Source organism: Sylvia atricapilla, chromosome 7, assembly GCF_009819655.1.
Source record: "Sylvia atricapilla isolate bSylAtr1 chromosome 7, bSylAtr1.pri, whole genome shotgun sequence".
Classification (NCBI taxonomy): Eukaryota; Metazoa; Chordata; class Aves; order Passeriformes; family Sylviidae; genus Sylvia; species Sylvia atricapilla.
The window spans coordinates 3,281,544-3,305,246 of record NC_089146.1 but is presented as its reverse complement, the minus strand read 5'-3'; the positions used below and the strand labels follow the sequence as shown (position 1 = coordinate 3,305,246).

The following is a 23,703-nucleotide window of genomic DNA, read 5'->3' as shown; positions in this document are numbered from 1 at the left end:
CAGTCTCCCCAGCTTTTTTTATCTGTCCCTGTGCCACTCACAGAAGAGGTTTGTTGTAGTGGGCATGAGGGGTGATGCCAATGGGACAGTTTCAACAGATGTTGCTTTAATGAAATAAAGCCTGGAGAAAGGTAGGAGTTGTGTGTTGTGTCTCAGTGCCCCATAAACAGGCATGATGTCTGCTGTTTGAGTCAATGCCATAGCTCTCTCTGCAGCTTGTGAACTAATGTTCACTGACAAATGGGCTTCAGGAGGAGGGGAAAAGGCCAGTGCCACAAATCTAGCCATTGCTGAAATGCCCAGGATCTGAGGCTTTTCAGAGAACAGAAATGTGATTATGATGAATGATGGAGGCAACAGCACTTTGTGCTGTTCTAATAATACCTAGCCAAGTGAAAAAAATCCAATAAATGCCTGTGGTTACCTGGCTGTGCAGGAGCTGTGCTGGTGCCAGCCGGTGTCAAGCACAGCCCTTTCAGCCCGTGGGGGATCAGGGAGGAGAGCTGGTTGATGTGTTGGTGGCTCAGGGGATTATTTCCCCGGCAGGAACCACAGATGCAGGAGCTCTGTCAAGGCACCCTCCAAGCCCCATTGCCTTTCTCCTCCACTCAGAGGTCTGAGTGCTTCCCAAAGGAAAGCTGGTACAATTCTCCTCTGGGTTTTCCAGGAGCAGCCGTGCTGAGCCTCAGGAGAGCTGAAGGTGGTAGGAAGGGAGTTGTGGCTCTGGCAGAGGGAAGTGAGGGTTGTGCTGGACAGTGGCTCCCAGTGACACAGCAGAGCATTAAAGCAGGTTTTCCAGCACTTCTCTTCTGCACTTGCCTGCATTATGAAAAGAGGCAGATTCTTAGCTCACTCCCTGAAACCATCAGGGTGGTAGTTTTTTTGTTGTTGTTTTGTTTGGTTTGGGGGGGTTTTTTGGTTTTTTGTGTGTGTAGTTTTTTTGTTTTGTTTTGTGGTGGGTTTTTGGTTTGGTTTGGTTGTGGTGTGTTTTTTTGGTTGGTTTTTTTTTTTTTTTTTTTTTTTTTTTCACAAAGAGAAGCAATGCTCTGCTTTTAATCAACATTTTCCTGGCATCCTGTTCCTTGTGCTGACCTCAGTGCAGCAGTGCAGAATGGAGGGATCTCTCTCCCTTGCTCTCATTTGCTGCTTCCATATTACATGGGCCTGACCTCCTTCCCTCGTGTCCCAGTCCCTGAACCGTGTTTGGCACCTTGCAGCAATTCCAGACCTCCGGGAAAAGGCTGTGCACTGCATTTTATGCATATGTGGAGGGCTGTGTCCTTGTGGGGTGTGCAATCAAATCCAGAGCTGCCAAAGCTGAACCATGCTGTGGGGTCACCATGAGTCATGTCACTGTTTACAGGGCTGCAGGAACTGGCCGTGGTGTCCCATTCTTTGTCCCAGCCTGTGGTGGGGTGAGCAGAAGCTTACCTGCTGGGCAAAACACACAAGTCCAAAGAGCAGAGCTACAAGCTGCATCAATAGCAACACACATGCACCTCTAAGAAGAGGAGAGGGTGGGAATAACGGCAGTGGGATACTGAAAAATCAGGAATTAAAGATGCATAACACAAACAGCTAATTTGCCAGATCGAAACCCAGCAGGATGATGATAAAAGTGCACAATGTTTATTCAGATCTGAGTGACTATTTGTTTTCAAAAAATGCGTTTTAGAACTTAACATAAATTCAGTTATATGATTCTAGCACAGCTTACTATTTATTAGGGAATATGTGGGGGGTTTATAGCCTTTGTTCACCTTAGGGACAAAATTAAAAAAATAATAAAAGAGACACATTTTATTTTAATAGTAAGGACTTCCTAATCTAAGCACTCTTAGCAGCTAGGCTGCAGAGTGGAAAGAAATGCTGGATATTTCCATTTATCCTTTGTTGTGGAACACTATCACCTCTCTCTATCTCCATCAGCAGAGCTAGGTAATAATTTACTGCAGTGGACACTGAGGGATATCAGCTCCAGGACGCTCCAGTCCAGGTAGTTTGTCATCATGAGCTTTCAAGAAGGTAAATTAAGTTGATTAAGGGAGAAGATCTGTCATGTCAGCATTTTTGCCCACCGAGAAGGCAGCACTCCTTCCCTCCCTCCTTATTCCAGCCTGTCTTCCTTGTACTGAATTTTCTTGTGTATGGAAGTAGCTTTGAAGAGCTGCTTTCCTAGCTGTGCCTCAGAAATAGCAGATGTTATATATATGGAAATGTAAATGATGCTGATTAGCCAAGTGTGGTTCGAGGTAAAAAGTTCAATCAGAACACGGAGAGCAGGAAGGGTATTTGGCCACTGTGCATGATCAGCCCTTCAGCAGCTGCCAGAGAGATTCCTACTAAAGCTTGGGAAAGCAGGGCCTAGGAAAGGCAGCCAGTGTCTGTAAAAGATGAACACACATGCCTGGTGTAACACTGTCTTTCTGGAAATATTAACATCTTGACCCACAGCAAAATTTCATCATCCATCCTCGATGTGCTTCAGGAGCCTGTTTGGTTGTGACCCAGCACAGTGTTAGTGCTGTCACTCAGTGTTCAGAGCCCTCAGGGGCTCAGCTGAAGTCCCCAGGCTGGAGCTAACTTTTATGTGGCTCTTTGTCCTCCTGCCCAGACCAAGGCTGAGCCTCTGCCAGGGAGGATGGACACCATGGAGGAGGACATGGCTACAGCAGTGATAAGTACAGCAAAGCCCCTGGTGACATCAAAGGGACTTCCTGGTCTTAACCCTGATTAGTCCTGAGCTTGTTTTCTTCTCTGAAGGAAAATACTTCCTTCTTCTTGGCTTGTCACATAACTGCTAATATTGAAATGAACATTCAGTGTCGTTGGTACAGCTAGAATTAGTCCCAGCACAACTTTCCTAGAAGGAAAAAGCCTTCTGTGAGGAACCCTGGAGGAAGGCAAATATTTTTGTCTGTCCTCCTGCTCTGTAGCCCTCCCCTCTGTGGGCACACACACAGACACACATGCAATCCCCTCAGCAGCTCTATCCAGTCCCATTCCTTGGGTGTCCAGTGTGAGAAAGGATGGCTTGCTGGCAAAGACACTTCCACTTCCAGGAAAGGATAGAGCATAAAGATAATTAAAAATTTTGGGAGTTCCTGTGAAACAGCCTGTGATTAAGCATAAAGGTTTCTCGTGGAACAATTAGGTGAATTTGGCCTCAGATATCTCCCCTGACTTCATGGCCACTGGTGAGCGATACTAAAATGGTTGGAGTTCTGTCTGTTTTAATGGATTCAGCTTTAGTTATGAATCTCATCAAGAGCAGTCAAACCAAAGGACACTTTATTTTGATTTAATTTGTAGATCTCCTGTAAGTTTGACTGCAACAGAGAAGGAAAATGCAGTTTGCCTTGTTATTGGCAACACCAACATGTGAAGAGACATGAGCCTGCAGTGCCTTTCAGATGCTCATCTCATACCTGTACCTCCAGTCTCATACTTGCAGGGAGAGTGGCAAAGGCCGTGATAACGAAGTTTCTCAAGGAGATGTTACCCCTTAGAGCCAAAGCTGGGTCAAGAGCCAGTTCTTTGTTCCCTGGAGTTTGCTGTGCACCCAGCCACTGGGATTTTTGGGGTTCCATGTAGCCATTGTCCCATTCTGATGGTTATTCTGGCAAGGGAAAGCAATGGACTGCCAGGACAGTAGTGATCTCTTTAGACAGAGGAATGCCTTCTGATAGTTAGGTGCTGGTGAGACACACTAACTTTGGCTCAGTGCAAGCCAAATGTGATCTGCTAGCAAGGAAAACATGGATAGGCCAGTGAACCTTGCCTGGGAAGGGCAGGATTGCTGGGGTGTGTAGTGCAGCATGTGCAGACCTTACCACCAGCCCTCTTTTAATGAGTAATTTGAAAGTAATGCTTATATGGAGCAGCAACTTTCAGCTCTTTTCACTAAGCTCTTAGCATTGGCTTGCAAAGATCACGGCTGTTTCTCTGTAAGTACTGATAATTTGTGTTTTCCTCTTGACTTTTCAACTTCATTTCAGTTAAGAATTCCATTACACAGCGTAAGGGCATTGTGTGACACAGACCTTTCCCTTTTCTGGAAAGCTTATAGCCTAAATGCACAAGAGAGGGGATGAAGGCTGGCAGTTTTCTGAAGGCAAAGGAAAATTTGCTAAATCCTCTCTTGGGGACCAGCGAAGCAGAGAGATGAACTGCTGGGCTGGTGGAAAGGGAACAGAATCTCTAAAGGAGGAGGAAAGAGAAGAGCTGAGCTTGGCATGCTTTGTGTACAGAACAAAAGCTTAAATGCTCTACTAATTGCTGCCAATACCTGGGAGTGCTTCGAGCTGAAGGATAGTGGCAGCACACACGTAAATGCCAACTAAAATAAGCCCCCTTGGCTTTTGAGAAGGCTTGGGCAGGTGACAGTTCCCTTCTTGCTCAAGCTCTGGTTCAACAGAAGCCAAAGCCCAAAGCTCTTGTGGTGTCAAGTCTTTAACATTCACACCACCAAATGTAATTAAGCTCTGCGAGGGCTGCACCCTGGGTAGAATTTATCTCTTGGTTTGTAATGCTCTAATTTAGCATCAAATATTCATGGACTGGCAGGGTCAAGTAGGGATAGAAAAGTACTGTAACAGGCATAAGCAAAGTAGGATGCGAAAGAATTCAGCTTAAAGGTTAGTCATCCATGGAAACCCATTAGAAAAATACTGTAAATAACGTCCTCTATCTGTGAGTCTCAGAGCTAAACATGAGCCACTCCTGCCCCGACCCATGGAACTGCCAGAGCATGGGGTGTGCCAGCTCACACACGGAATTCAAAGCAGAATTATATAGTTACATACCCAAACTCTTCCAAATACTGAAGCATGTTCGGGGTGCTCTGCACTGAAGAAGTCTCTTGCATCTCATGGGTTTAAGGGGCAGAAAAAGCTGGGTTTGAGACATCTTGTATATATCTATGAAGGGGTTTTGTAGGACCAAATTACTTTTTTGGGCATACCCTGCCTGTTTAAGGACATGGTTCAAAGCCTGTAAAATTATGCTTATTGATTTCAAAGGATCAGGATCTATACTGTCCAATTTAATATTCACAAAACTAATTTATTCAACAAATGAAATTACTGAATTGAGCAAAACGAATGGATTTATTTATTCATTCAGGAAGATGTTTATGGGGCCTGAAAGGTGTGTTTTGGAGTATCTGGTAGGGAGTTCTCAGGCTGGGCACACTGGGTTGGGAGGAAGGGCAAACACCTTAACCCCTGAGACTGTGCAGGGAAGTAACTGAAATTCAGAGCAGCTGGGAATAAATAATGAGCTGGGCAAAGTCCAGGTGTCTTCTTTTGTCTGGCACCAGGGTAAGAAAAGAGAGAGGATAAAAATAATTCCGTGGAGCAGTGTGGAAAGAGGAGCTGCAACATCTGGAAGTGTGTGGGACTTTAGGAAGTGTGTGGACACAGCGAGCTGAGTACAGCCTGGACGCTCCATCTCCAGCAGTAAAACACCCATCACCTGCCAGCTTTTCCCAGTTGCCTCTCCAAAGCACTGGCAGCTACAAGTAGAAGAGAACTGGGTAAAAAGAAAAGTCATTTGGAGCCAGAAATGCCTGCGACTTAAACCTGCTGCTGTAGCTGCCAGTTGAGCTTTCCAGCCAGGCTGGGTGCTGGGAGAATGAGAACTGAGAAAAACCTGTCATTTGAGCTAGGATTTCCCCCTTATCTCCCAGCAGCATGCAGTGAGGAAACTACCTAAGGACTGCATTTTTAGACACCCAAAAAATCTGAAGACAAGAAATTGGGCAGGAATACAACACACAAACACACTTTTAAAAAGCATGTATGTGTATCTGTAAATATGTAAAAAGCCACGTATAGCTAAAGTCTCACACCTGTGTTGTGCAGGAGTTCTGAAATTTCTGGAAGCTCCACAGATGCAGAACTTAATTCTGCAAAATCCTCAGGCACCTTTTAGAGTTAAATTAATACCGGTGTAATTAAAATGGTAATACTATTTGTTAAAAGAAGAGTATTTAAATAATTCATTTTCCTATTGGTTCTGTGGCGTGTGCTTAGGTTTAGCAATTATATGCTAAGTAAAAACAGCCTCTCCTGTAATGATTTCATGATAATCTGACCTTTGATGGTCCTGGCTCACAGCAACTGGCACTTTCTGCAGAGTTTACAGACTGTAAAGTAATTAATATCAATGAAATACCACTGCTGGCCTTTTCATGTATTTGGGTCCTTGAATACTCCCTTTTTCCCTCTCTCAAGCATTTTTTTTCTCCCTGATATCCCTGACTCTTGGGAGTGTGGCCACTGGACTGCTCCTGATGAAGGGCACATCCAGCTGAGGGGTGCACTGGTGAGTCCTCTCTTTTGGGGTTCAGGAGACATAATTGACAATAGGCCAGGCTTAATTTGATTTAATATTAAGCACAATAATAGCTCTTGAAAAGCTGTCTTTCAGGGAAAGGTAATAAGGGTATTAATAAAAGCAGGTGAGGAAAGATGCCCTGGTTTGAGCTTCCTGCATTATTTCATCACTGTCAGTCAGCACAGAACTCCCTTGAGATTATTCCTGTGTAGTTAATAACATTGTTTCTGTGATGACTTTAATGACTGAGCCTTTATTCCATCCTTAGCTATGACAATAATCACTCTGGTTCTTTTTTTTTTTTTTCCTTCAACAAGCTATTGTGTGGGGTTCAGCACACTAAGGAACATTTTTAAATATAGAGGTTTCCTCTAATTAAGTTACTGGCAAAAAAAAATTACTTGTCCAGTCATTTGCTGGTGATGAGTACTGAAAGAAATTATATCTTGTAGAGAGTATTACACTTTTCCTGCCATGTTCCCCCTTAAAAAAAGAGCAAAATGATATAAAATAAGCAGTAAGATTGCAAACTCAGGCACTCAGAAATTAGATAGTGCCAGAATGATGGGTGTCTGGATCTGTCATTCCCCACTCCTGATCATGAGCTTTTCCTCTTTCTTCTCTTATCTCTTGCCCTGTATCCCATTTTTTCCTTTCATAAAATTACCTTTTCTCCTAAAGTCTTAATTTTTAACCTTTTTAGAATTTTTATGCCAAGGCCAAATGTCTTTTTCTGCTCCGTGTCTCGAAAAGAGAGAAATAATTTCCTCTGCAACTTTTCCAACCCTTCTCAAAAAACTCACCTGTAATTCAAAAAAAGGTGTCTGCACACCTTGAGGGAGTCACCGTTTGTTCACTGTACATTTAGGATATCTGGTCATTCTGGACATGATTTTAAAAGTTCCTGTTTCCTATAAGGTTGTGCATCCACCTTTGTTCAGAAACCACACAGAAAAGGCAATGAGTGGGAGGAGTTTTTAGTGTGCCCTCTTGAAGAAAAGTAGTGGAATTGATGCAGAGGAAAATCTTATTTTAGGGTTCGTGTAGTCACTGCAGACTAAAGGTTGTTCCCCTGGTTGGTGGCACCCTACATAATCTCGAAAAGTGGAGTTTACATTTCTTTTTTAAAGTATACCTCTGTGTTTGAAAATCAGATCATTTGCTAATTGCTCACATCTTATAAATTATGGATCTCTCCTTAAAGGAGATTTTAACAATCTGTTAAAGCCTGAGTAACAGAGTAATTCTCCAGCTTCCAGATAAACAAAAACAAAAAACTACAGCTTTAGAAACGAGAAGCCTCTTCACTTTTTATCTAAATGGAAATAAACCAAATCAAAAGCCAGTGATTAATGAATCTCTTCAGGGTTTCTATTCTTGAAAAGGTCTGAGTTAAAAAGGCTGAAATTGTTTCAATAGGTAGGTGGGATGTTGAGCTCAGATGTATTTATATATGCTCAGCCAGAAATAAAGAGTTGCAAAAATCCAATATCTGGATGAAGATTCTCCTCCTCAGTGAAATCAAACAGTTAACAACTCCAATATTCACTCATTTCAGTGTGCGAAAATGTCCTAGAGCACCAATAAAAGCGGTTCCTCCCAGGAAATGCTTTTAAAATACTCATTAAAGAGTGGATGTTGTACATATGAAACAAACTGGAAGTGGGTTTTTAGGAATCTTATTTTCTTGAAAAAGGGAAGCAAAGCTCTCCAAAAATAAGCAAACTGCTTTTCCAGGATTGGACAGCCAGCTATTTGCTTCTTGCAAAAATGCAGACTGAGAATGTTGAGCTGAAATTTGGCAAGGTTAACACATTTTCACTATGTGTAGTCAGATCCTGTGTCCAGAAATAGAAACAGCCTTTTTTCTTGCAGGAGTGGTGGGGCACCTTCACCTGCAGTTTAAATAGCAAAAATAGAAAATCCTGTTGTTCGGCTCCACCTCTGTACCAGATCTCTGGGATGTTTAATTCATTCTGCATTATTCCAAAGAGTGGGAATCACGACAGCCAAGAGCTCCCGTTGCTTCCACAGCAGAGACTGAAGCAATGTTAATAAATGCATTTAATTTACTTGTCTAACTCTAGATTTTCCTGTAATTCATTCCAACTAGCCTGGCTGTGTAGTAGGAAAAAGCGATCACGGTATCTGATGTACAAAGCCTGTCACTCACCATATATCAAATGAACAAATAAAAGTGCCCTGTTCCATTAAATGACCACAAAACATTCTAAGGATCTTCACATGCACCTTGCTTACCATGGGCAATTCTGGGCACCCTGTTAGAGCTTGCACTGCTTTTGTCATGGGTAAACTCTTCCATCAGACTTTTGATCAGACACTTGACTTTTTGAACGCATCATGGGGAAGGCATCCTTCCTCACCTCTGCTTTTTGTTCACCGTGTACTTTGTCCCTCTGCAGCCACAAGCTGTCTCTGGTTGTAAGCTGGAGAAGCTGGGAGTGCTTGTGAGCTGTGAGAGACTGTGAGCATCCCCCTCCTCCTCCCTTTCTTCCATTTCCTTCCCATGGGAATGGGTAGATGGGCTCCCTGTGGTGCTCCAACCAGTCCCATGGGCCAGAGGACCCAGTTTTAGCAGCCTGCTAAAACTTAGTGCAGCTTAGACACGAGCAAAAACGTGAGGGGACAGTGAGGGATTGAATGCTCTTGTCTTCTCTGGTACAGGGTGCCTTGTTCTGCCAGAATAAATGCACTGCCTTGGCTTCTGCTCTGCAAAGCCCATTGCCATCTCAGAATGTCTGTGGCAGTGCAGCCAGTGTAAATGTGCCCGTGAAGATTTGACAAGACAGCCCTGACATTGGCTTTTTCAGCTAAAGTGTCCTGAGACCCTCAAATGCACTCAGCTTCTCACGGGCTTGTGGCTCTCTGAGGGAAATTGATAAAAAAAGATGTCTTTGCACATGATTATTACCTTCCTAAAATCCTTCCAGAGTGTTGATATTATTTAGTTTATGAAGTGGCAGTTTGTGCAATTTTATGTTGCCTGGAAAGAAACTATGATTTACTCGATTTGAAGCTCCCAAAAGCAGAGAAAGCAAAAGGCATCAATCTGTGCTGTTGGAAATTCTGTAACCGAGCAGGTATTGGCTGATGTGCTTTGAGTGTCTGCAAAATGCAGCTACTGCTGAACAGCCTGAGTGGTAAAGCATTTTGTAACAGCATAATGCTCTCATTGTAGTCTTTTCAATCTCATTTAGGACTAACCTTTCCCTTGGGAGATGATACAATAAACTCTCCTGGAAAGCACGCTGCAAATATGTTAAAGCCAATCAGTTAATACAGTGTAATGTCAAAAGTCTTACTGACTGGTTAAACATGTGTCTTCCACAGCGCTCCTCAGGACAGACAGATGTTAGCTGTGAAGATGGGGTTGTTACAGAGTGCAGCCTTTGTCTAGGTCATTGTGTTGCTCCACATAAACAGCTTAGGATTTATTGAATGCTCTCAGCCAGCCCGGGCAACTCAAAGTTTTAAGCAGACACTTCTAGGACACTTCTAAGCAGATATACAAACAAAGGAATTGTGGTTTAGGAAACGTTGGGAAGACTCTCAGATACTGACGTAACCCTGCTCAGTGTCTCTGCTCAGGTGATATTTTCAACTGAAAAGTGGGCAAAGACACGTGGGGCAAGCTGACACCTGAGCTTCAGCTGAAGAGGTATTAAGCAGGCAGAATACTAGGGTATGTCATTAGAAACTATATTTCAGAATTTGAAAACAAAAGGGTTGGGGGTTTTACTCCTGTTATTTGCCTATTTCTACTTAGTGTTCCCATTCCCCCATTCTTTTATTATTATTTTGTCTTTCAAGTCCCAAATTGTTTTCTCATCAGTACTTTAAAAATTAGTCAAGATACGTATTTCAGTGGCTCCCCGTGGTTTTACCTATCACCTTTCTTTCCAAATGCCAGATTTGGACATTGTCCTGGAATTCAAAGGTTTCTAGACTGGTATCTGTTTTTCTTCCAAGACCTCCCTAGACCCTACTGTAATGTGTATTAGCTCAGACACAGCCAAACTTACCTCAGATAAGCAATAGTGTGTTTCCTACATCAAGCTCAGTAAATAAATAACTGCACAGCTAATGCTCCTATTTTAATGTATGAAAAGTCCCAGTCTTGGAATAATGCAATATAAAGACCAGCCATTCAGAAAACAGAGCTTTAGTTCAACAACTCCCAAGGTGGGTTCTGTAAATTGTGTAGCAAAATCCTTACAAATTTCCAGTGGCCTTAAGAAAAGAAGCATCTGACTGACTGCTGCTGTAGAGCTGAGGGAATCGAGTGTGGTGTTCAGTTCACTGCTCTGCTGCTCAGGGTGTTCTGTAAGCACATTACCAGAGAGGAGCAGATGTCTGTGAGGGAAAGGGTCTGAGTAACAGCTCCTACCAACTGTCATAAATAACTGAATCACAGTTCGATTCTGCAGCACACAGGTACAGCTCTTAGCAAAATTCAATCCAGGCCCTTCCTTTGCTGTTAATAATACACCCTAATGCAAATTGAAAGACTACCACAAGATCCTCTTTCTTTATTAACCAATTTGAATAAAAGCTGCACCTTCAGTGCTGTGGACAATAATCTCTCTGCAGCTGCAAAGGCAGCTCTAGTTAGGATACACTGCTTGATTCTGACCAGGCACTAGGAAGTGTTTTCTGCAAGCTGTGTTCTGGTATTGATCAGTGTGCTCAAACTTTAAGGGTTTTTACTGAAGCTTGTATAGAGTACCTGGAAAACCACGGGTGCTCAGGAGTGCTTAACATCACAATTTCCCAAGTGTTGACTAATTAAGGGATGCACAGCCTGGAAGGAGACAAGACATGAGCTTGCAGTGGGACAGAATTCCTCGTGTGTGTGCCATGTTAGCTGTGACATAGTCTCTAAATGGGGTGTCCTCTCAGACAGGAGGAATGTCAGTGTGTGCCACATATTTCTCATGGTGCACGTGGGGCTTGGAGAGAAGCTGGCTGAGGCTGGATCTCATAAATACCTGAAGTGCTTTGAAAATCTCAGCTTCTCGTGTCATTAGAAATTCATAACTCTCAATGAGCAATGCGTGGAACAGCTATTATATATTATTATATGTATAACAGCTATATTATATAATATTTATATATATAACAGCTATATAATATATAATGGATTATACATTATAGATTATACATAATTGAGCTCCATAAATGGCAATTTCCACATTTCAGTCATTATTATTTCTCCCAGAGTTAGAATTGTAAGCTGCTTAGAGACTACTTTTCAGCTGGTTATTCAGTAAACTTTTATTTTTTAGTTGTGACAGTGACAAGTGTGTTGTATTGCATGGGCAAAAATGTATGGAAAAAAAAAAGGAAATTAATTGATGGATACCAGCATGCACACAAACCTGCCTCACTGAATTTTTGAACTTATTTAAGTTAGGCAGGTGTTGATTTTTTGCTGTACTATGGGGTTTTTTTCTAATTATAAAAATTTGTTTCTTTGAAATTTGGCCAGTTGGATGTTGGGCAGTTCTCACCAGATACAAAAGCATACTTTTCAATTGATAAAAAAGCGAAATGTGAGATAATCTGTTCAAGTCCACTTGAGATGAGAATAGTGCCTCCTTTTTAAAATATTTGTGAATGGAACACACTTGTTCTTCAGGTGATGAATCTTTCCCTTCTGCACTTGTGTTTACTGATGCTTTCAGGTGAGATTGGAGTAGACCAAAATGTTCTTAGCTTCTGTGGAAAAGGGGAAAAACACCCTAAAAGAGAATTTACTGTCAGTGGTCCCACAATGACCCCTGTGACAGGTTTTTGTTGCTGTCACTCCATGCTGGGGACAAGTGAGTGATCAAGCTGAGGTAGAAGGGACATTTCCAGCTCAGGTTCAGCGACTGGATAAATGTGTCTGCAGCTGAAATAAACCCCACAATAGAGTTCTCTTCGGTGCTTCTGCCACAGCCCAGCCCTCCTGATGGATGTTAAGGAGCCTTGGTAGTGTTTATGAGAAACATCAGCCTCCCTAATCGTTCATTGATCTGTTGTTCTGGGCGGAATGATGAAGTTTTCGCTGTTATTTTGCTCTGCTTCACTCAGATTCACTTGATTCGAACCGAAGGACGATTTAAGATGGCAGGGCACAATTTTACTCCCATTTACTCCCAGCTGACAGGATAATTCTGGTTTTGCTGTTGGGAGCTTCAAGTGCTTAATCTGTGCTCAGCTAATATTAGTTGTAATTAAAGGAATGGGCTGTCTAGAGCTCGTTTTTACAGTTCATCACCTGAAAAAGAACCTGCAAAAAGAAGCCTTTTGCTTTTGGTGTCATTTTGAGTTTCTTTCTCACCCTCTGCAGGGCTGTCCATCTTGGGGTGGACCCCTGGGGAGGGCAGCACCTTCACTGGCTCTGTTTTCATTTTAGGGTAGCTATTTTTAGATTTAAAAACCAAAAAACTGGCTATGTTTGGGCTCGTAAAGTCTGTTAGGAAACTGGTTCCTAGACTGACATGGCTGTTCCTGGAGTGCAGGACACTCCTGGACACAGACACAGCAAACTGTGGAGTACAAGTGCTCATCTCCTGTCTGAAAATGGAGATAAAGGGCTTTTTTTTTTTCCTGGTAAATATATCAGAACCCTGTGGTTTGGTGTGTTTTTTGAGCAGCTCATTAGGCATTAGATATGTCAAGGATTAACACTTTTTCCCCTGACACTCCTTTTGTTTCTGCTGGAAGCTCGTCCTTATCCAGAGGCTGATCCTCAACAGGCTCAGTTTCTTTTCTGTCTTTCCTGAGGGACAGACTCATGGGAAATGTGGTTTTGCAAGTGCCTGCAAGCCCTGGCAGGAGAACCAGAACGGGAGATGGTGGCACTCACTGTTGTGAGTCTCTCTGCCTTGTTGGGAGCACAGATGGAAGCTCAGGACACCTGAGTCCAGGATACCTGCCCAGGGAAGTGTCCAGCCTTAAATTCAAAGGATGAGAGGTTCAGATCATGCCTGACCTTGGCACGAGGTGCAAGGGAGGAGATCTGGCTGCTGGTCCCATCTGGCGTGAGGATTTGTGAGGTGGTGTGGAAGCCAACAGGCGTCTTTGCAGGGACTCCAGCAGGGCTGGGAGTGAGCTCCAAGTGGGCAGGGCTCCATTTTCAGTGAGAGTCATGTTAAACCTTGCAGTGCCTGGCAAAGTGACAGTGTTGGCCAGGAGCGGCACTTAGAATGCCTTCTGCGTTCCCGGTGCATTTTTTTAAGATGGACCGGTAAGAAAACACCCAGCAAACCAAAAACCAGGTAGAAACCATCCTGCAAAGCAGGTTATTGTTCTGCATTTTTCATTCCTGTTCAAATTTGAACCCAAATGAAACTCTGTCTTAATATAACAAACTGCTAGATTTGGTTGGTCAAGCAGTTGTTTCCTAGGAAATTAGAAACCCCTTTGGATTTATTTTCATATTTGGTTTTGCAAGCATGAACATGGCAGCGTCTCCAGCAAATAAATGTGTGTTGCAATATGGTGGAAGCCATGGGACTGCAAAGAACCTTCTGGTTTGTCAAAATACTTTCCATAATTTGTCATTTCAGTTGGTTAAGCCAAAGTGCAGGGCTTCTGAGGCAGTTCACAATTATCAGCAACAGTACTTTGTCATTTTCTCTGGTGGGCTATTTTTTTTTGTTATATTTTGGTCTTATTTTGGCCCCTTTTTTCAAGTTTGTAATGAAGATTTGCTTCTCTACGTGTGTGTGTGGCAGTTCAGCCCTGTGCTGAATTGCAGCCCTATCAGGTGGAATTGCTGTTTGGCAGTAAGACATACCCTAAAAATAGAAAATGTGGTTATAAGTGACAACAATTGGCAGGGAGGACCTGTTCAGATGCAATTTTGGAACCGCTTTTAATTTTTTTCCACTCAATTCCAAGTTAAACATCCATTTAAATTAATTAGAGCAATCACAGTGTCCCTAGAATATCAGTGGAGAAACTGAAGCCATGAGTGTAATTTAAATATTTCCTGAGTTCTGAGGAGATGCTAAAAAAAGCCAGCTTAAAGGAATTTTTGCATATGATGAAAAGCAAATTCCTGACCAAACTGGCTAAGCTCAAATGTCTGAAGGCAAAGAGCTATCATGAAAGTGCTGTAAAGCTTCTGATTATAATGAAATTAGTGTCCCAGGGTATAATGCAGCTCTACATTTAATACTTAGCTGCTGAACCATACTTCTCAACCTACCTCCACTCACTGGGTTCTCATCAGAGTCCTGTCAGGACACTGGGCTTTGTTTAGATGCCAGGCAAGTCTGGAAATGACTCCACAGCTTTTCCAGCAGCTTTCAGCTGAGCACAAATGCGTGCCTTCAGAAGGACAGCTAGTACCTCGATTTTGTGGCCGAGAAATCACTCCTTCTGCACACTGCCACACGTGTTAATAACCTTGCAGGCTTTTATAAGCCTAATTAAAAGCCTTGTGCACGCTTAAACGTGAAAGCATGGCAAAGAGCTGAACCAGCAAAGCAAGATCCTGTCCTTGGTGCTGCAAATCCACTGCTGCCTGCCTTTATTAATGATACAGGCACGAGAGACACGTTGAATTCTCTGCCTGCTGTTGCTTGTCGGGTTGTTTTTATTACAGTATCGACTGGAGTCCCCGTCATGTTGGCTGTAGTCTGGGCACGTCACTCCGAGCAGGAGTTTTCTTTCAGTGTTTTGTTTAAGGTATTGACTTTGCCAAAGGGAAGGGAAAAGTGCAGGCAGGCACTTCAGCACGCAAGCAGTGGTATCAATTTCTAAGCCATTAAAATATGCACATGCACACAAACACACGACTCTACACTGGTTGCAGGCATGGGGTTAGGTGAGCTTTGAGAAACAGACTCAAGAGACCCTCTCCAACATGGAGATTCTGCCTCGAGGATCTGGCCAAGAGCATCCTTCAGCCTGTGCCAAGGTCTTCTGAGGATGGTGGGGTCATTTTAAGTGTCGAAATGATATTTTTTCAAAGGCATTTGCGTATTTCTAGGCCATTTCTTTCAATTCCTTAGAATGAACTTTATTTTCTAAGGGAGCATATTTCTCTGCTATTGAGTGTTCTGAATTTTTTTTCCTTACAATTTCTTAGGCATGTTAGTCTTCTGGACTTTGAAAAACTTTTTCTGGTTATTGGGTTTTGGGGTGATTTTTCCCTTTCCAGACCAGGCAATCAATTCCTGAATATGAATCCTGAATAAAGCAGGAGGTTTATCGAGCAGTTCATCTCAAGCCAACGAAGATTTCAGCCAACTCAAAGGTGCAGCAATCATTTTGCTAAAGGTCTGGGTAGCAGTTTTGATTGGAGGCTGGGATATATAGTTGTGGATGGTTCTAGCACTGCCAGATGAAACTTGGAGATGAATCTTTGCAAATGTTCAGTCATCGGTTCCATGTGAAAGTATTAATACAGATGTGTTAATACAGACGTGTGTTGTCTTTATTTCCTCTTGCAAACCAGCCTCCCTGTGTCCCATTTGTTCCAGTTTGATGGTGAGCTCTTCCAGAGGTGTTTTCCATGCTGTGTCCCTGCAGTCCCACCCTGAAATACACTGTACAACACAGAGTTACTTGCAGAGAGACAGTCTCATCTGAACTGTGGCATTGCCCCAGTGGATTCTGTTCGTGTACTGCAGAGGCCTTTGACCTGCTCTCTGCTTTGAGTTGTGCAAAGCCATCCTTTTGTGAATCCTTAATACCTCACAGTGAGTTTCTGTTCAAGCCTCAAGAAACTGACAAAAATGGCTACCTCTTTATTTTCTACCTTTTAAACAGCTGTTTCCAGTAAACTCACTAAAATTAAAACAGGAACGCGCTTGAAATCATTATGGTAAAACAGAAATTGTTTTCCGGGTGGTTTGGTTTGTTTTTTTCCCTTGCGTAGCAGCATCTTGTCCTAAACCATCCACTGTCTGGGAAAGCTCAGGACAATTAAAAGTGGACCATGCCTGATGTGTTTGTTCCATTTGTGCCTTTCAGTCCATCCGGGAAGTCACTGGCTACGTGTTGGTGGCTTTGAACCAGTTTGAATACCTGCCCCTGGAGAACCTGCGCATCGTCCGTGGGACCAAGCTCTACGAGGAGCGCTACGCTCTGGCCATATTCCTCAACTACAGGAAGGATGGCAACTTTGGACTCAGGGAACTGGGCTTGAGGAACCTGACGGGTGAGTGAAACTTGCAAATGTGGTGGATTGCTTGCAAGGAAAAAAAAATGAGCTTGGTGGGTGTTTCCCCAGTGCCCTCAGTCACTTGCATTCTGCAGGAGACTGAGGTACCACGAGAGCCTGGCAGTTGTGTGTTCTCTGAGGGGTTTGTTGGTACATCATTCTTTTTTTGGTTCACAAAAGCAGTTCTCTCCATAATGATCAAAGGCTGCCTGTGGGAGTCCTGGCAAGAGCATGTTAGAAACAAAAACAGTTGTTGAAAGAGTATGTGAACTTTATTTCTGTGTGTTGGTATCATGACCATGTTGGTTTCCTTGTGATCTTTGATTATTGCACGCGTTGCTTCAGGTGCTGGGTATTTTCTGCCAAGGTACCTTAGCTTTAGCATCCTCTCTGCCTCTTTGTCTTTGGTTTATTTAATTTTGGAACTCCCTTTCCTAAGCAAAAACAGTGCATTACATATAGTGAGAACAATGCTTATTCTTTTGAGCCAAAAATGTAAGCAAAGTCCACAGCTTCATGTTTACCTGTAAATTCGGGGCTGAATCATGCTGTGGAATAAATCAACAATTAATTTCCTCCATCTGAGGATCCAGAGTCAGTGGTTTGGGAGATTAAAACTTGCTAAATATCGGTGGACTGTGACAATAAAGAGCAGGCAGTGGCTCTTCTTAGGGAGTTCACTGGAAGTGTTTTATTTACACCTGGTTCCTCATCAACTATGATCATTTATACCCTAACCTTTGGTAATTTTGATGTGGCCTTGTATCTGCTAGTGGCTGAAAGCTGACTGAAAATCACTGACCTGAGCTGGCTGTAAAGATTGAACCTCAGTATGGAAAGGTGGGAGCCTTCTGAACTATATTTAGGCACCCTTCCCTCTCTGCTTTTTTTGTCTGCCAGTATTCAGAGAAGCAGGAGTGCTTACAGTTCCCTGTTCAGCCTCACCAGGCTGTGCAGCAAGGCTTTCAAAAACGGGAGGGAAAAGAAGGCCTGAAATTTTTTACAAAATAAACCAATTTTGGATGACTCTGATTAGGCTCTTTCCTCTGGTAATATTTTTAACAATTTTCTTTACTGAGACCATCATGCCAATATCAGAGTGCTTCCCTAACGTCTCTAAATCCCTGCCATCTACTACTCTTCACTCTGTCACTGTCATAATCCAATTTCTTCCTCTCCTGTTCCCATATTTCATCCCACCTTTCTGATACAGGGAGTTCATTTTGACTGACTGTGCCTTCACATCATCCAGAGCCACAGCTTTGGGTGATAACAGCATTATCTTTTCCTTTGTATTTGTTTTCTGGTCTTTGAGTCTCAAAATGCCTTGTAAAGACACTAGGCTGGGTGAAACTGAGACAGAGAGGTGAGGCCAAGGCCAGAAGATGATGGGTCTGAGGTGGTTCTGTCAGGTGGGAGTTGTGCTCTTAGCCATTTAGCCATTGCTTTGCTGTTCAGTAGGGTAAAAAAAAATTATCTTGTAGGCTTGTGCTCAAATTTTCTTCTTGAACCAGCTTCCCTGTGCCAATTGGCAGCTCCTCAGACTCCAGAGATGCCTTCTGGGAGCTGCTGTGACGTGACAGACACAGCACCAAAACTGCCCAGCAAGTGGTTTCATTTTCTTTTTTAGTGTCTCGAGAAAACTGGCCTTAGCTCAGCCTGTCAATCTCTCCCGACATGAGATCATCACAGCCACTTCTTCTCATTTAGGTGTTTACAAAGGCCTCTGATGGGATTGTTTGACTCGAAATGAATTGTTGTCTTCTGGAAGAAAAATGCCCTAATAACACCAGCTTGTCTCCATGGAGCACTTAAAACAGCTTCTGGGTGCTGAATGTTGAGCCAGTGTGTGCTTGAAAATACTCTTAATGTTTTCTAGATAACATGCCAGAGTGTCTCCAGCAGCTGTTCTCTGCCCATTTTGTGCACTGGTGAAGATGCACCTGGCTATTTTAACCCACGACCTGCCTCTTGCTGCACATGCTCTTCCCCCACAGCATGTGCATACTTCATTAATTTTCCTGGCACATCCTTAGCACTAGTAGCTGCATAAAAATAACTGGTGGATGTGGGAGTTGGTGATGTGATGGATCAGCTGTATCTGAACCTATTCTTTAGGCTTACCCCAGAAACCACAGGTGAGCTGCTAAACCGAAGAAGCAGCAGCCCCCACGAGCTCCCATTCTTCAAGTCCACAGCAGATTTGAAGAGACTGGCTTTGAATCGTGCATCTCTTCCACTTGAGTAAAATATTACATGGCTCTTGTCTTGCCTGTGAAGAATTGTCATTCCAGGGCTCATGCCTTGTTCACAGGAGTTGGGGGAATTCTTTTTTTATTCGTGCAGTGCTGGATGATAGGCTCCTGAGGGTATTTCTGCCTAGTACCACACAGCAGACAAACACAAGCCCTAGTCCCTGTGTTAAATAAATGAGGAAGCTGCTCTCACCTGCAGCTTCTCCTCAGACACAGGATTTCGGTCTCCTGTGCTGTACCACTGCAGTATTCTCTATGTGTTTTTAACAGCTGTGTTTTTATTGCTAGATATGACTATCAAGTTTTCATATTTAAATGTAACTTTAAATGCTTGAATTTCCTCCCTTGCACTATAAAAAAAAAATGACAGCTGTGAAGGCAGTTAGTTTTATCTCACACAGAAAACATGATCCAATTCTCACTCATGATGTCTGTCAAACCACAAGGGAGTTTTGTTTGTATAGCTCAGCCCAGGACTGTGTCCTAAAATGCATGTGACACTTGCAAAAAAATCTTAGCTATAAAAATCCTGTTCTCATTTGTTATAAAAACTTAGTCAATGGTTCCACAAACATGTCAAAACTGAACTGACACTGAGCTAATGAAGTGGCTGCTGCCATCTCAGCTGGACTCATCTCAGTGTGCAGATCCAGCTGCCAAGTAGCCTCACAGTGAAAAGGAGGGTTTGACATCCTGGATGTAAGAGGAGGGTTTGACATCCTGGCTGTATTCTTCAGGCTGAGATGAGCAGAGCAAGTGGTGCTGAGAGAGAAGGTGTGCCAGCTTCTTCAGTCTTTGCCCAGGAGCCACTGCAGGTCACCTCAGCTCACCCAGTGGAGGGGCACCATCAGTGCTCACATGTGGAGCACTCCAAACACAGAGGGAACCTGATGGCTGCATCTCATTACAGCAGTTATCTCTCTGAGAGGGGAAAGGGGGATATCACACAAGTGCCAGGACCATTCAGGAGGTAGCCCCTATTTTCCTCTGTGCAGATGAGTAAGAGAGATCTACAGCAAATGATGTGTCTTTGAGCAGTGACAACCTCATCTTCCTATTGGCCTTGGGGACAGCAGCTTCTGTGCATCCCTTGAATTCTTTGAATATATTAAAATGAAGTGGACTTAGCAGTGATAAGTGCAGTAACACAAAAAAGAAACAAACCCATGGCAAAATATTTAGGGGTTTTCTCTGTTTGTGTTCCAGGAATGCAAATGAATGATAAATTAAGATAACTGAGGTTCCAGTGAGAAATGGATATATTGCAGCTTAAACCATTTGATCAGTGATAGACAAACAAAGGAAATCTAATTTGATGAGCAGGAGAATGATGAAGAAAGGACCATTTTCACAGGTCCTTTAGAAAGTAAATTTTCTGAAATTGTAAATATCACCTTCAACAGATTTTTTTTTTTTTGGAACTGATTTTATATCTTAGAGTTTTTGATTAAATTTGGGGGTTATTTTTCTTTTTCTGCAGAGCAAAATTTTAATGTTTGATGGTTATTTCTATAATGTTTTCAGTGTTTTTTCCCCCCACAGGAAACTGAAAATGATAAAAGGTACTTTAGAGCAGCATCACTCCTTAAAAGGTTGCTTTTTGAGCAGTTTTCTGGGTTTTTTTTCCTTAACAAGCTCATTTACTGCAATTATATTGCAGCTCACTCAAATTGGAGGGAAGGGCATGGGAGGAGTCGAGTTCTGTTGGCTGTGCCTTTGTTGGACCTAAAATTCTTTTGGAAACGGTGCGTGGATGTCTGAGCAGGAGTGACGGCACATCAGGGATGTTTGCAGCAGGGATGGAGACCACCCCCTTTTTCCTTGCCTTGGTCACAAAGGCTGTGCCAGCAGCACCTTTCCTTGGAGGACACGCAGGAGCCATGTGGCTGTGACCCTCCTTGTGGCACATCCCCGCATTCCTTGATCTCCGCGGCGGATTCTTGGGATGAGCGGAAAGCGCTGTGTAACTCGCCTCAGGCTGCTGTGCAACAGGTGGGCGAGGCACCGCATCTGTAACCTCGGAGAGGGGTTGCTAGGATACATGGAGGCGTGAGGAATTGGTTTAAACTCCCTGCGGCCCCTTGGCATCTCCGCAGGAGAAGCCGCAGCAGCTCCATGGATGCCCAGGCGTGCTCCTCTCCTGCATCCCCGGAGCTGCCCTGCCCACGGGGCCCAGCACAGCTTTGTGCCCAGCCACTGGGGAGGAGAAGAGGGAGGAACACCTCCTTTCCCAAGGGATGGGTGGCTGTGGAGGATTCTCAATATGGTGCCACAGACCTCGGGGACAAGCAAAGAGCCAGCCATGAGTGCCCCTTGCTCGCCCTGTCCTTATGGGAGAGGGGGAACGAGGCTTGTGGCTGCCCTCAGGCTCATAAATGCAAGTGTGCCTGCTAGAGCATGTCTCTTTTCTTCCCCTGTTAGACTCTTTCCCAGAGGAAAAAAAAATCATCAAAAAACCCCAACAACAACAACAACACCCCCCCCCCCAAAAAAAAAACCCCCAAAACAAAAACTACCAAAAAAAACCAAAACCAAAACAAAACCCATCCCATTCCAGCTGCTGCTGTCCTCCGACATCACAGATCACAGGTGTGATTTGACAGCCAGGAGAGCCCCCAGGATCCAGCCCTGGTGGCACTGGGAGCACTGCTCCCTGCCACTTGGCGTCCGTGCCTGGGAATGCTTCCAGCCTCTCCCAGGCTGCAGATGTGGCCCCAAGGAATCCCAGATAAGCGACCTGCAAGCTGAGGAGCAAGTGCCTCCAGCTGGCAGAAAACTGCCCACAGGTCTTAGCAAGGCAAAAAACCTGGTTTTTATATGGCCAGAAATAAATGCTGATTTTGAGCCTTGTGAAATTTCTATTCATGAGTTTATTTTGTCCAGTAACAAAGGTAGGACGTTGGGGTTTGAATTTCAGCAAGGCGAGAATTTTGCGCAGTGTCTCTGAAGGGTTTGGATATGCTCTTTTCATGCTAAATAGTATAACTAATGTCTGTGATTCTTTGCAACTCATTGATCAACAAATTATGCTCAGTTTCCTTTATTTCACAGCACTTCACTGTTTTCAAATCTGTCTGTGGCGTTAGAAATGTGCAACCTTGTTTGGAATGACTATGGCAAGGATTTAAGCGAAAAGCCCATCCAAATAATGATATACTGGCAAATATTTTAAACTGGAAATTCAAAGGGTGCCCCCATGTGTGCTGGTACTCCCCTTCCCCCCCAATGCTTTCACATGAACTAGGAGTCACATGTATTGCAAAAAGGTCTAACCAGTTTATTGAAAGTAATGCACAGCATTATTGACATGAGCCAGTGCTGTCATGCAGCAGGATAACTTCATGTCACACAGCCTCTCCTGCAACAAAGCAAGGCTTAAAATCAAGGGGAGGAGAAAAGAGGCCAAATCCTTATCTGGTGTAAATTGGCTTACTTGCTTTGATTTTATAATGAAGTGAAATTTAAATTGCCTTTACTTCATTCAGTGGATAATTTAATTCGTACTTTAATTTATAAATTAACTAGTGTCTAACATCCACTTAAGACCTTTTAAGGATGTTGTGTACACAATTAATACCAGCTAATGACAGCTGACTGAAGGCATGTCTGCCCTGGGAGGTCTGGCCAGGGATCCTTGAGCCAGCATCCAGCCTTGCTGGCTTTGGGAATGGTGTTGACCACACCACGTGGGCCCTGTGCTTGTGCTGAATAACCCAGCAGATCATTCCTGTCTCTGCAAACAGAAGCATATTTCCTTGGGCTTTCAGAGTCTTAATTATGTGGCTGCTGAGTAATGAAGGGTCAGTAGGTAAAGATTCGGGTCTAGGCTAGATGGAGGAAATCCTTTGTAGCCCTGCAGTAATCTACTTCTACTACGTGTGAATCATACCACTTCTACAACAGAGCAAATAATGCTTGCCTGCTTTAATTAGATCAATTTGGAAGGTGTCATTGAAAATGCTATTCAGAGAGGATCTGGTGTGATGGTGGGCTTCAACTTTAACACTGTCAAATGTTAGTTTAAATGTCATTTATAAAAATACATCCAGGTATGTTGCCATTGTTACCTGATAATGCCATGTAAAATAGTAACACCACTCATTCGGTTTTTCCTTGGCAGTTTCTCTCTTTCACGTCTCTGCAGTAGTTCTATCCGTGCCTTTTTCAATTATGAAGCAAGAAATTCTCCATGTTCTGGAGATGTTGAAACACCCTTTAGCTTTCTGGAAATGTAGGCAATCAAGATAAATCCAGTAAGACTGAAGCCTTGCGGTAATGGAGTAGCTTTGCCTGGTTTCCACGATTCCAGAGCTTCAGCAGCACGGGGGATTTCTCTGTCTGCATGTTTCGCAGGGAGTTAAACATCTGAACAGAGTAATCCCTCCATTTCAATCACACGGGTCAGGAATGGGAGACATTTCCAAATATCCAGCTTTGGCAGACAGATCTGTGCTGAGCTGCACTATAACTTAAGTGAAGTGCAGTAAGCGTTAACAGTCGGGAAGGATTGTACAGTTTATAGTGACAGCACGGCTGAACAAATAGATTTCCCAGCTTCCCAGCAGCTTGGGAGAGAAAGGAACAGCTGGATTGTTCTCCCCAGCTTAGGCTAAGTCTTGACTAGGTGTTCTAGACATTTAAATCCTTGATGCTCCAGTAGTATATCTTCTTCAGATGAATGAAAGAAATATTACTTTAAGTGGTTTTTGTTTGGTTTGAGGTTTTTTATTTTTTTATTTTTTCCCCCTTTCTCTCTACAGTCTTCTGAGTTCATTGATTTTCTCATTTCCTTCTGACAGGCTACAGCTGACAAGGAATTTTGTGCTTTTGTAAAGTAATTAAAGTCTTGTGTTACATGGGGAATGTAATCTATCTGCACTCCCTGGCCAAAGGCAAGTTGCTGAGCAGGACAGTCCAGTTGTCACC

The 23,703-nt window shown here is 43.3% G+C and overlaps 1 protein-coding gene across 1 annotated transcript in view; it reads left to right on the top strand.

Annotated features, from left to right (window-relative positions):
- The window catches only part of ERBB4 (erb-b2 receptor tyrosine kinase 4), a 376,355-nt gene that overhangs the window by 96,268 nt on the left and 256,384 nt on the right, over positions 1 to 23,703 (top strand). Inside the window, exon 3 of the mRNA XM_066322426.1 lies at positions 16,333 to 16,519. Within this exon, the coding sequence (XP_066178523.1) occupies positions 16,333 to 16,519 (187 nt within the window). The remainder of the gene's footprint in view (positions 1 to 16,332; positions 16,520 to 23,703) is intronic.